We start from the raw sequence: 13,698 nt of genomic DNA on the forward strand, positions 1-13,698 counted from the left end.
CACAAATACAGTGAATTTAACTTTGACTGCTTGGATGTGAAGTATAGATATATATTTTCTGACCCCATATTTGTATGATCCAACACACCATCATGACACAAATCATGTCACGTTCCAACAGGGTTTAACTAAAAATATGTAGGCTAGTAGATGAGCAAGGCAGAGATATACAGCTGAAACAGGAAGTCTAGTGTTTCCTGAAATTTTTAACATTAATATTTTATTCCAACATAAAAATCACCACGGCTTATAGAGCTCACCTCCCAATAAATATCACTTTGGTAATTCTAACTGCTTATTTTTAATCAATACTTTTATTTTTAATATCTAAGCAGGAACTTAGGCTATGTCAGAAACTTACTTTTGATATAGTAAATGTCAAATACTTATACTCAAGTGATATTAATAAAGAACATTTTACCTTTTACCGAAGTAATTTATGGTAAGATACGTGTAATTGTCAAGTATCACTTTGAGGTATTTTATACAAGACTGTTGATTTGGTTAAATCTATTGAGGTAAATTTGTGTTTTTATTATTCAATCAAACAAAAAGCATCTTCAATCAAAAATTTCAATCAAAAATATTTTTTTCAACCAAACAAAAAATAAATTCAATCAAAAAAATTACATTTTCAACCAAAAAAATTATTTCAACCAAACTAAAAAAGCTATTTCCATCAAAAAATAAAAAAACTATCAAAACATTTTTTGCAAAACAGAAACTTTTGGTTGAATCTCGAACTTTTGGTTGGCTTTCTAAGTTTTTGGTTGACTTTCTAAGTTTTTGGTTGAACTAAAAAAAGATTTGAACTCAGAGATCACAAACTAAGGTAGTGTTGTAGGGAGTAGAGAAGCCAAGCTTGTGATCGGAAGGTATCCGGTTCGACTTAGTCAACCAAAAACTTAGAAAGTCAACCAAAACTTTGAGATTCAACCAAAAATTTCTGTTTTACAAAAAAACGTTTTGATCGTTTTTTTTAATTATTATTATTGAAATAGCTTTTTTAGTTTGGTTGAAATATTATTTTTGGTTGAAAATATATATATTTTTTGATACAATTTATTTTTTGTTTGGTTGAAAAAAAATATTTTTGATTGAATTTTTTTTGAAGATGCTTTTTGTTTGAATAATAAAAACACAAATTTACCTCCATATAAATCCAGCTTATATTTGGTCTCAAAGCAGTGAAGTTTTAAGAAAACTGGCATAAAACGTTATTAATTTTGGACCTGAGGGGGAAAAAGGGCTTTTAAATTAGAAAAGAGTCTCTAAATAAATAAACAAATAAATAATTAAATAAATAAATAAGTTTAAATCATACAAAGGAGGTGATGCTGAAGCCAGTGAAGTGACCAGCAGGAGTCAGAAGACCCCTATTTGTTGAGAAAAGTTGCTGAAACTTTGGGGGGAGAAATCCAAAGCGGAAGTGAGGAAGAAGCGAAGTAGGAAACTTTGTTTGGACTGTGGGGGGAACCCAGAAGTTGTCATCCCCACCGGAGCTGCGTGATGAGAAGAGCAGAAGGAACTTTTGCTCCACGGACGAAGCCGACCCTGTGACCGAGACACGATGGGACTTCCACCGCTGGAGTTCAGCGACTCGTTCGTGGACAGCCCGGACTTCAGGGAGCGCCTGAAGTGCCATGAGTTCGAGCTGGAGCGAACAAATAAATTCATCAAGGAGCTCATCAAGGATGGAAATATGCTGATCACTGCGCTCAAGAGTAAGTGGTTCAGAACGCGCAACGCGTCCAGAAATAAAAGCCTAACTACCTGAGCCGCAGGCGGCTTGGCAATCAGAGCTGCATTCATTACAGCTTCCCTCAGACTACTGCAGGCTCTGTGGGCTGGTGGGCTCCTGCTGGGGAACATTGATATTTCTATTAACGAGCTTAAATCTGCACAAAAAACCTGCTAAATAATCCTCCTGCTGAAGCTGTCAGTCCTGGATGCTTGTGTTTAGATCCAACAGATCAGAGTCAGAATAACCAGAACTAAAGCTGGTTTGTGTTTTCACTTCATTAATGGATGAATTCATTCTCAGGGGTCACCCCTCAGAGAAAGACATGAATGCAGACAGACTCTATCCATGTTTAGTCACTGCAGTCAGCTGCAGCTGTGTGAGGATGCCATCACTTCTATCATGGGTCATTGTCCTCTTTAATTCCAAGTCGCAGTCCCAAATTCCACCGTGCTGATGAAGCTGGGCTTCCTGTCCTGCTCTGTGCCTGTGGGGATGGGACTTAAGTCTCTTAACGTGAGAAGTGTGTCTGTGAAATGGAGAAAGATTGGAAATATGGGCCTTATAAATAAAGAACAGTTGTGTTGTGGCAGAATAGCAAGAACACAAACCCCATCCCTCAGTTCTGTTGTTTCTCTCATTTTAACACACTCTCACAGTCTTTACTCTAAATTTGATCTTTGTTTGAATTTCTCTCTTTAAATCCACGTGATCTTATATAGTATTACATATTTGGGCTTTTCTCTGGCGGTTGAGGCAGCGAACCAATAATCCCATAAAATCTGCAGCACCAACACTTTACACAACAACACACTCTGCAGAGTTTCTATGAGTGTGAGGTTTAAGAGACATGAAACACAAAAACTTCAGCTTTTTCTTGGAAAATGTACTGTATTACATTTCCAAGTGCAGACTAATCGAGAACAAACTCAGTTCAATAACAACTCTTTTTTTGTTCTTGTACTAAGCAATGTGCACACATTTACAACACTAACTCTTTACATTGATCGGACCACATACTTATCACTGTATTGTTGTTATTTTGCATTCTTTATGTTTTTATGTTGTTTTTCTCTATTGATCATTAGTGTTGGCAGCTAGCAACTTCTGAAAATGCTTTGGGATATTTAAATCTTATCTTATCTTATCTTAATTTATCTTATCTTATCTTGTGCTCTATTTCTGGCTCAATCATATCAAATTTTAGTAAATTTGTGCCACTAAATATGTTAATTTCATGAAGCCCTGAGAAGGGTTTTTTTTTCCATTGGGATATTAGTCCAGTTATGGGTAGTTGCATGATTTTTTTTGATGTATAAATTTGCCTGTACTTTTCTCTGTTGTTGGTTTTTATTCTGCATTTTCCTTGATTTGATCATCAGTTATAGAGTTCTTCAAACACAATTAACTTATTTCTTCCTTTTGACTAAATCCAGAACATGTGTTTATTTGCGTATCTAATTAGTTTGGACATATATTGTTTTCATATAAGATCCATTTTAGGGATGCACGATGTATCAACATTAACATGGGTATCGGCTGATACTGGTCATCAGTAAATAAAACTGGGCCTATATTAGCATTTGATATTGATTTCCCACCTTTTTAGCTTTGTGTTTTTGTTTTGGGAGGGGAAATGGTTGGTCGGGTGGTATCTGTTTGATCATGATAGTGATAGTGTTGCTGCACAGCCAGGAATAACTGAAGTAGAGAGCCATGTTAGTCTGGTCATTTTTTACAGTATCAAAAAAAGACAAGCGTATTTGTGTATGTATAAAGAAATAATTTGTGTGTTTGTGTAATGTTGGTAAATATTGGTTATCGGCCAAGCCAATAACATCGGATATAGATATCAGCTGAAATTTTCGTATTTGTGCATTTCTAGTCCATTTGTCCAGTGTTAGATTGTTTTAGTTGCTTTTACATAGTGTAACTACTGAAGTTTAATTTTTGGTTGAGTTCCTTGGTGTTTCAGGTGACTGCAGGTTAGTAGAGCAGTCCCGCTGTGCCCAACATATTATTGGCCTGGATAACCAGGCCAGGTCCTTGTCTGTGACTGTTCATAGTTGTAAAAAAAAAAAAAAAAACAGCAGGAGATTGTACCTCAGTGCCTCAGAAGCTTCAGTATGTTGAAAATCTGCACTATATCTAATATAAAGCATGCTGAAGAGGCATGATGTCTGTTTTGTTTTATTTTTATTTTTTGTATTTAATGCTAGATGTATCCCTGTTATTAGCAAAAGTGTCAAAAGCAAGCCGAGAAGAGAACGAAGCATTACAAGGCATCAGCATGCACGCTCAGTTGCAGCTAATTCTCCAGGCTTTTTTAGATTTTAGACCAGGGAGCTGTTCAATCTTCCAGCAGATGTCATCTAGAAGATTTCAGCTTGGCGGTGCATGTGTCAAAACAGCTACTGTCAAAATTTTGCCCGAAGCCCTTTTTGGTTGCAACACTATTACAACAGCCCTCTGTGAACCGCAGAGCTACGTCGGACCATCAGTTCTGGTCCAATGTCCAAAGATGATGTTGCTTCTTCCTTCTGTGTTTGGGAGTTTCGACTGATGCACATCTGCAGGTGATGCACATTTGGACCATGGGAAAATCCGGACAGAATTCTGCTGATGATGGCTACGTTCACACTGCAGGTCTTAATGCTCAGTTCCGATTTTTTGAAAAAATCCGATCTTTTTGTGTGAACGTTCACATTACATTTTAAATGTGACCTGCATCAGACCCCTGTGTGAACGCAACACAGCACTGATGTGACACGAATGCGCAGTAAAAGACGTGACGTCTTATCAGCCGGCTTGTTTGTTTACAGAGCTAGCATGGATGCTACATTTTACACATCRAATCTGAAGTTGTTGTTTAATCAGAGCCGATTAAATAATTATCTGACCTTCTTCTTTAGTTCAGTGTTTATATCTGAAGCTGCCTCTGACCGGGATGCTCCAGAGAAGCTTTTTTTTTTTTACGAAACTACGAGCTGGAAAAAAGTATCGACCGAGTAGCTAACTTTAGGATCGATACTCTCCGCGACCCAGGCTGGACCGTTATTATCATACTATCTACGTGGAAAATGAAAAGTAAAAAGATGAAGCAACTGGACTTGTGTTTTGGAGCTGTAAACACATGGAGCTACAGATTTAAACAGCGAGACTTGAGGTTAGTGTGTTATCGGTCCTTCACCCCCCTCCTCCTGATGAAAAAGTCAGATGAATGTGACATGAGCGTTCACACTGCAGTCACTTTGAAAACATCAGATCTGTATCCGATTTAAAACCACATACTGAAACGGCCTGGGTCGGATTTGAAAAAATCGGATTTGTCTCGTTCAGACTGTCATAAAAAAATCGGATATGAGTCAGATGGGTCAAAAAAATCAGATTTGGGTCGGATTTGCCTGCAGTGTGAACGTAGCCAGAAATGTGAAAGTATCAAGCCAAACTCAGATTAACAGCCTACATCCAAATCATAAACCAAACATAATCACATAATCAAAATCTAGATATATTTGTAGTAGTGGTGCTATTGAACCGTTCAATACAGTGCTCTAGGATCAAAATGCACTTGTATCAAACAACACCGATTTTTAACATTTATTTTATCAACTTGTCTTCTGAAGATGTTCTGTGTTGAAGGATCAGTGGGTCTGTGTTAGACTACTCCACCTAGGCTGCATTGTCGAGCACAGATCTACTGAGAAAACTTGCTGTTTCAGCAACATTTAATTAAAAAAACTGTACTTGAACAAATATCAAACCATGAAACTGAAGTATTGAATTTCTGTATCGTTGCACCTTTTAGATATAAAAATAAACTGAATTGAATTGATATTGCACCAAAAATGTGTATATTTTTGTTGAGTAGGCAGCACGACGGCTCAGTGGTTAGCACCGATGCCCCACAGCAAGAAGGTCCTGGGTTCGGACCTGGGGTCTTTCTGTGCGGAGTTTGCATGTTCTCTTTGTGCTTGCGTGGGTTTTCTCTGGGTACTCCGGTTTCCCCCACCCCCCCAAAACATGTACAATAGGTTGCCTTCATGCAGGCCCAGGCAGGCCTCCCTTGAAAAAGAGATCTGCGATCTCAATGGGACTTGCCTGGTAAAATAACGGTAAATAAAAAAAAATAATAATAAAATAAATCAGTATAAGAAATCAATCTTCATAACTCAAAACTGTAAAGTTAGACACTTTCAAAAATACAGTACAAAGGGTCAATGGGATAAATAAACTACAAAGATGGCATGTGAAAACATACAATCTTTGTAAAATGTTTTGCGAACATCTAATCCTTTAATGGGCTGTGTGATTGTCATAGCACCATGTCTTGTTATATAGAGATTATACTTTTGTCTTGTTTCACTTGCACTTTCTGAACTTGTCACTTCTGCCTGAACTAACCAGATGGCTGTTTGGGAGGATGTGAGCCAGAGAAGAGTCCTAGTAGGGATGTCCCGATACCACTTTTTCACTTCCGATACGATACCGATATTACAACTTTGAGAATTGTCCGATACCGATATTGACCTGTTACCATAACAGTACAAGTCACACACTTTTACCTATTTTGTAATGTAAAATCTTAGAAAAGTCTTGATCAGGTCAAACAGTGAAAAAGATTGTGTATGAGAAAAACTGACCCATTTATTTTTAACCAATGGATCACATATATTTTAAACTGAAGAACATTCTACAATTTAATAAAATAAATTAGAAGACCCTGAAAAATAAAACATAATAAAAACAAAATGTACTTTTAAAGTATAAAATAACAATTCAAAATCACTTCGTTTATTGTTTTACTACCAGTCAGCCTGGTGCTGCTTTATGGTGGAAAAAACTGAAGGTGGGGACAAAACAAAACCCCACATTATTGTCTGTTCAAAGTTAAGAGTCCACAGCTCCAATTTTACTGACTGTAACTAAAACAACATGATCATTGCACTTAATCTTCACTCAAACAAGTGTGTAAACAGATTAAACATCACTCTAATAACAAGAGCAAAAAATAAATAGTAAGAATTAGTCAGTTATTTCAATTGATAGCTACCTTTCTTATTGCTGCATTTTCTGAGCATCATGTGGAGATTAGCCTCTCGCTCCTGCAGGGAGCAGTTTTTATCACTGCTCTCGTCATGTCGCGCTCATATTTCAAAACAAAAGCTGCACTCTCCTTTCTTCTGTCCATCAATCCCAGAGCTAATCCACGGGATGTCAAAACTGTAAGCGTGCTGTCCTAGCTTCTGCCAGCTTAGAACCACCGACCGGACCAGTGAGGAGGTTCTGAAACAGAGCGGCTGTGTGCGGTCACTGGACCGAGGCCGAACGAACCGAGCCGAAACGCAAAGCTGCTGCCAGGGTGGAGAGTAGTTGTAGCTCCGGTTTAAAACATACACGGTTCTGTTCCCCCTTGGAAAACTTGTGCGTGACAACTTTGCACTTAGCTTCAACTCTGTTTCTGATGAAAATAGAAAGTTCTGCCGACATTCTTGCTAACTTRTTAGCGCTGCATGTTGTTGTGATCACGTGAGCGCCGCATGCTGGATCCAAGCGCTGCTGGATAGAAGCACTGGAGCGGAGTCAGTGAACTGCTGGATTGAACTGCTAATATCAGAGCGCTTATATCGGACATTTTTTATGCAGTCCGATAAAATCCGATACTCATTTTTTGGCTGATATCAGACCGATATCAATATCGGATCGGGACACCCCTACCTCTCAGCCACGTCTCTTTGAACCTCGTAACACTTGTTTTCTCACCATGGCTCTTAGCAAAAAGATCAGCCTGTCTAGTGATCTCACATTGCTCATGATTTTTTGGCATGGAGAGACCAGCCTGTATCTCCTCTGTTCTGATAGTCTTTCTTGTCTTGACCCATCTCTGCATCTCTCTGCTTCATTGCTTTGTTCCCACTTTGCATTCTGTGCAGGTCCACTCACAGATTTATGCATGGATGTATATTGATGTTTTTCCCGTTGCCGTATCGGACAAGTTTAGCGTGATCAGCTGATCCCCAGTGTAAACAGAGCGAGTGTGTGGTTGCTTGGCAACAGCATTGTTCAGAAATGAAAGCAGTAATAACATGGTTTAAAAAAGTCAAGGGTTAGCTGGGCCAGAAAAAAATCACCCACGAGTTTAAGAGAAAATAAAAAAAAGACAGTCAATGGAAAAACAAGCGCCAGACGTGGTTTCCATGTAGATGTCTTTTTAAATATATTTTGTTTGTCTATTTATAGTTCTCATATTAAGATTTACTTTATAATTGGTAATTTCTTGTTTACTTTTATAAATTTGTAAATATATTTTTCACTCATTGTTTTTTCTCTTATATTATAGATAGAAAAGTTAGACCTTTTTTTCTACATACATACTGTATGTTGGTCTGAACACAATCTGTCCTGATCCTCAATGTTCGAGCTTCTGAAACGATACGACTCCACACAAGCTGAAGAGCTATAATGAAAATGTCTCCTCAGCTTTAAAGAGAAATATGTTGAAGGTCAAAAAAGCACATTTTTAAAATTACCCAGGCATAAAGATTAAACAAAGGTAATATCAAAAGAAATATACATTTAGCATTTTATGTACATGAAACAGACTTTTTTGGTCCCTCAATTGTTGGAACTCATACTCAGCTGGCATGGCACCATAGTTGCATAAGAATAGCCTCCTGAATGTATTATTAATATCTGGGCAGATACTGAGTACTGAGATATCAAGAGTCTGTGCAAAAGGTTTAATACCAAATAAGACCTTGACCCTCCAGGTTGTACTAAACTTTTTAGACAGTTGTAAAGAAGTTGAAACTTTGATTGCCTTTGATTGTATAACGAAGGGTAGTATTATGCCAAAGCCAAAACTCTGCTGGATCCCATATTGTACTGTAAATCTCACACAGTCTTTCAAATTGAAAGTTAAAATAGAGAAATTATACCCTACCAGAAATGATCTATTTGTGCTAAAATGTTACCAAATTGATGTATTTTGATAGCATTTTTTTTCAGTAATGGATTCTATTTAAATCCCCACAAAGCACAGCTTAGCCCATACTGCTAGGTACATACACACACATAAACAGCTTAACTCACTTTAAAACAGTCAAACAAGCTTTTGTGTATTTTAATTGATGAAGCATTTAAATAGTTTTCTTTCAATTTGCTTTGCAAGTGAATGGAAGTGCAGCTGCTGTAACCAGCTTTATAGACCTTTAGATTTGTTCTGGATTGTATTTGTCTTTGTTTTATAGAAAGAAAAAAAAAAGAAGGAGCGACTGGTTTGGTCCATTCTCTGGAGAGTGGGGTCTTGAGACAAATTGCAGGATGTGAGACGAAGGAAGTAAATTATTTATTGTTTATAACAGCGGATGCCAAAAAGGTTTCTAACACTTTATGACCTGCTGTGAGTGAGGATATTACCGGAAGACATTTAATGGATTCTTTTTTTAATAGCGATGATGACATGTGTCAACATTGAGCCAGCTTGTTAATACATTACTTGTGAAATGGCTCTACACACGCAGAGCCCAGTGTTCAACTGCGAGTATTTCAGTACTGTGAAATATCCATGTGAATTAGCAGAAAGACATGTTTAAAGAAATTTATAAATGCTGCTGTTTTTAGTGACACATTTTAGCATTTGTTATATAATTTGAACAAATATTTAAAAGAAAGTATTCCTCGAAAATGAACCATGCTAATTAGTGATATTTTGCTAAACAGACATCGAACGTTTATGCATTTTTATGTTTTTACTAGTCTAGTAAAAACCAGCCCCTTGTTCTTTGCTTTGCTTCGTGCAGAGGGTCTGCAACCTCAGCTATTGAGAAGTGATTTCTTGCTGGAGGTGTGGCCTCTGTTGAAGTTTAAAATGATTGGATCTGATTTACCCAATCGCTAACGTTTGGCCGTGACGTATGCAGTGCGCCAGCTCGACTGTGAAAGATGCTAAGCTAAGAAGCTAACTGGAAACTGCATGTAAACAAACATCCCCTGCTACGAGAGGCGTACCGAGCTGAACGAGATGGCTATAAATGAGTGCTGCAGGCTTTGTGAGACAAATTAAATTTAATTTCGAAGCCTTATCAGCACGGACTGGCTTCATTCACTTCCTCCGCTGCCATTGCTAAACTACAGGCAAACTAAAATGGCGCCAAAAATTGACGACTCCTCACATCTCTTCCTTCTGTTCACTGATTGGTCCGGTTGAAATTCTACCGGAGAAATCCTTGTCTATGGGAGAAATCCCATAGACTGAGAAGGAAAACTAAAATTGAGGGGAACTGGGTGGGAAAGCAAAGGACAGGCTAGTTTTTATGCATATCCTTCAAAATGTTTAGGCTCTGTTTATGTTTAATATTTGATCCTTCCTGTAGGAGCCATAATTTGTTCTACATTCTTTTTGCAGCAAGGCAGTAATGCCAAACATGTAGCAACAGAAAAATGAAATATCTTTAGCCAGAGGCAGAATAAGAGACAGTACAGCAGATGGTATGGCTCCCATACAGTCCTGACCTCAACCTCATACAGTCACTTTGAGATTAGATGAAGAGACACAAGATCCTCAGATAGGAAAATTGTGACGAGTTTTGCACGGTGCTCAAAACAACAAGTTACTCGTGAGTCCTTTTTAAAGATGAGCTTATTTATATAACAGCAGTGGATATATCTCCATTCCAATCCATCCAATAGTTAATGTGTGAATTTGTTAAAGATTTAATCAAAGATGTCACATCTTAGATGAACACACAGACGTGAAAAAATACTGAACCTTTGGTTGTAGGCGACAACAAACTAATAAACATTTTTAGATAAGCAGTGCACAATCACTTAATGCTTCATACAATTATTGTTTTATATAATGCCTTAAAATGAGGCATTGTAATTTAAAAAGAAAAAATATTAGATATTTAATTTCTATGATGTTCGAACAATAATGCTTTTGAATGCAGTCATAATAAAACAGATGATTTAAATGTAAAAACAAAACTAAAATATTTGTAATAATTTGGTCAGGTGCATGTATTGTCTCAGAGCAGATGTTGTCATTAATGGTGGCGTTTCTGGTTGGCAGTTACCGCTCACACCTGGTGTAAATAACAACTGCTGACTTTTATTAATCCCTCTGCCTGACTGCCGTAAATCAGCACAATAAAGGCACTAATTATCCCTTTGTGAGTTGGGAGTGAGAAACCACATATACAAGTGCAGTAATTAGTAGGTGTGTAAATTTTCAACTCAGCACTATGAGCATAAAGCCACATGGAGTTGTTGGAGGCAAATGACTTCAACATGAAATCCCTGCAGTATTTAAATAACTGGAGAGGTAGAGAAAGATATGATTTTATGAAAATAATGTTGAACCTCTCAAAGAAAGGAACCCTGTTCATCATGTCTTTGACAGCTTCTTTTTTTGTGAGATACTTATAGTTGGTTTAAATTCATCCATATATTTAGCACAAAAAAGAAGAAAATGTATCCATCCGGCCATTTTCTTCTACTTATCCGGGGTCGAGTCTCGGGGGCAGCAGCCTAAGATCCAGACTTCCCTCTCCCCAATCACTTGGGCCAGCTCGTCTGGGGGAATCCCAAGGCGTTCCCAGGCCAACTGAGAAACATAGTCTCTCCAGCGTGTCCTGGGTCTTCCTCTGGGCCTCCTCCCAGTGGGACGTGCCCGGAACACCTCACCAGGGAGACGTCCAGGAGGCATCCTAACCAGAAGAACCACCTCAACTGGCTCCTCTCGACGTGGAGGAGCAGCGGCTCTACTCTGAGTCCCTCCTGGATGACTGAGCTTCTCACCCTATCTCTAAGGGAGAGCCCAGACACCCTGCAGAGGAAACTCATTTCAGCAGCTTGTATCCGTGATCCTGTTCTTTCGGTCACTACCCAAAGCTCGTGACCATAGATGAGGGTAGGAACGTAGATCGACCGGTAAATCAAGTGCTTCGCCTTCTGGTTCAGCTCTCACCACGATGGAGAAAATTTGTGTTTGTAGATTATTTATTTGTTTGTAATAACGCTTCTTGGCAATAAATCTAATAGCGGACACCAGATTGGCAGCACCTGGGGCCACCAGAAGTTTAAAACAAGTTTCAATAACACCAAACCAAGTTGTTTAGTAGAGAAGATTTGGCATTTTTTTCATGTGCACAACCCATATACTCGGCTCTACTGCTCATCCCACAAATGCATGTTCCTTACAAATGTGGCACCATTTAAAAGGGAAACAAAGAAGCATTGTTACAAGAATGAAAAATATCTACCAAACACAAATTTCCTTACATTTTGTGCTAAGTTTTTTTTTCTTTACCATCTTCCCAGTTTAGGCTTTCTGGGAAGGTCCATTTGTCCAATGAATTGAAATTATTTCTTTTATTTTATTTTTTATTTCATTTTTGTAATCATACCATCATTAATGGATGCATTTTGTTGTTCGCTATAAAACCAGCAACAACACAATTTTTGAAAAGTTGTGATGTTTTAAAAAAAGATAAGCTTGATAAGACTGGACTAAACCAGAAGACAACCTATTATTACACCACCAGACAGAGTGTTTCTGCCTCCACCCCCATGCCCACGCCTGCTTACCGGCTACCGAGTGATGTTTCCTTCCTGGGATACATGCACTAATGAATGGCTGACATGCATGAGGTTGTTAAAATAACTACAAAAAAAAAAAAAAACAACAGTATTTAACAAGTCTGTACAGCAACTTTTCTCGTACAGCAGCTGCGACTGCATGATTCTGAGGCATTAATGCAATTTGATACAGCTGTAATTAGCGACTGTTATTTAAATAATTTCATCCATTTTTTTCTAACTCGACAACGTTGCTCGGCTTTGGGAACTCCTGTGTTTGTTTGTCTGAGGACAGATGATGCTCCCAAGGCTCAGCCACAGGAAATGTCCTGTAAACACGCTTGTATAACCATCCCCCCCCCATCCTCCTTCAGATAGCATTTGGCCTGACATCATTCTGCTTCCCTGTGTGGGGGTGTGGATGTGTTTTCTCTCTGTCTGCGCCTGTTGGACTGTGACTAAGGCAGATTTTGTGTAGCGGGATTATTGCATTTATTATGTATTGCAGCAGCTTTAACTACTTATATGAATTTTACCTCGAGTAATGGAAATGAAATACAGGGTCAGGTTATGTGACTTGTTTAACAATCAAGCCGTATGAAGCAGAGTTCATGCAGCTCCACAAGCGGCTGGAATATTTTCCTAGATATATTTTGATAAAGGGATTACCTCTGTATACCATTACTGCTTCCCTTCAGACTGGGCAAGGGAAAAAAATGTTAGGATTCAGATTGAAGTCTGTTTCGAAGAACTCTTGTTTTGACTCTGTCAGTCAAAGTGATTGTCACACTGAGTGACACACTGGGGAGGATGCACAAAGACACAACAAGTTTGCATTTTGGAGGCGTAGCAGAAGAAAACATGCTCCTTTCAACCTGGAGACTGACGTTCATGTTTCAGGCTGGATGTAAATTGGTGCACTTTAGTTTTTTTCGTTTTACATTTAGGAGTTTTCTGTTCTCTTTTTGCTTGATACTTTTTTGTGGGGGTGGAGAAACAGGAAATGTAGGAGGATATTATAATTTAGGCTGTAGTACAACTTTTTATGTATTGACCATATTTTAAATTACATGTCTCATCGGCATCAAGCTTCTTGGTGTCGAGCCAAGTACTACAAGTACTACATTTATAAAGCACTTTAAAAATAACCACCAGTAAAACCAGTACAATAAATTAGAACAAGTCTCAGGCTGCATCTAAAGCCCAGGACTATAAATGCCCTTATTTGAAGAGTTGTGAATGTGGATAGTGGATGGGTTTGTCTAAAATGAAGCAGAAAGTCTTAAAGGGGCAATATCATGTAAAATCAACTTTTTTGAGTTTTATATCATGTTATAATGTTATACTCTCATAAAAAACATGCCCAAAGCCTTGCT

The 13,698-nt window shown here is 38.1% G+C and overlaps 1 protein-coding gene across 4 annotated transcripts in view; it reads left to right on the forward strand.

Moving 5' to 3' along the window:
• Window positions 1-1,410: 1,410 nt before the first annotated feature.
• LOC106532215 (rho GTPase-activating protein 42) overlaps window positions 1,411-13,698 on the forward strand; it is a 109,301-nt gene continuing 97,013 nt past the window's right edge. For 2 of the 4 annotated variants that reach the window (XM_014028237.1, XM_014028238.1), the window contains exon 1: window positions 1,411-1,724. In XM_014028237.1, coding sequence (XP_013883691.1) covers window positions 1,571-1,724 — 154 coding nt within the window. In that variant the 5' untranslated portion in view covers window positions 1,411-1,570. The remainder of the gene's footprint in view (window positions 1,725-13,698) is intronic. The other 2 variants (XM_014028239.1, XM_014028240.1) reach the window with 1 other exon arrangement.

This window comes from Austrofundulus limnaeus, unplaced genomic scaffold (genome assembly GCF_001266775.1).
Source record: "Austrofundulus limnaeus strain Quisiro unplaced genomic scaffold, Austrofundulus_limnaeus-1.0 Scaffold732, whole genome shotgun sequence".
Taxonomy (NCBI): Eukaryota; Metazoa; Chordata; class Actinopteri; order Cyprinodontiformes; family Rivulidae; genus Austrofundulus; species Austrofundulus limnaeus.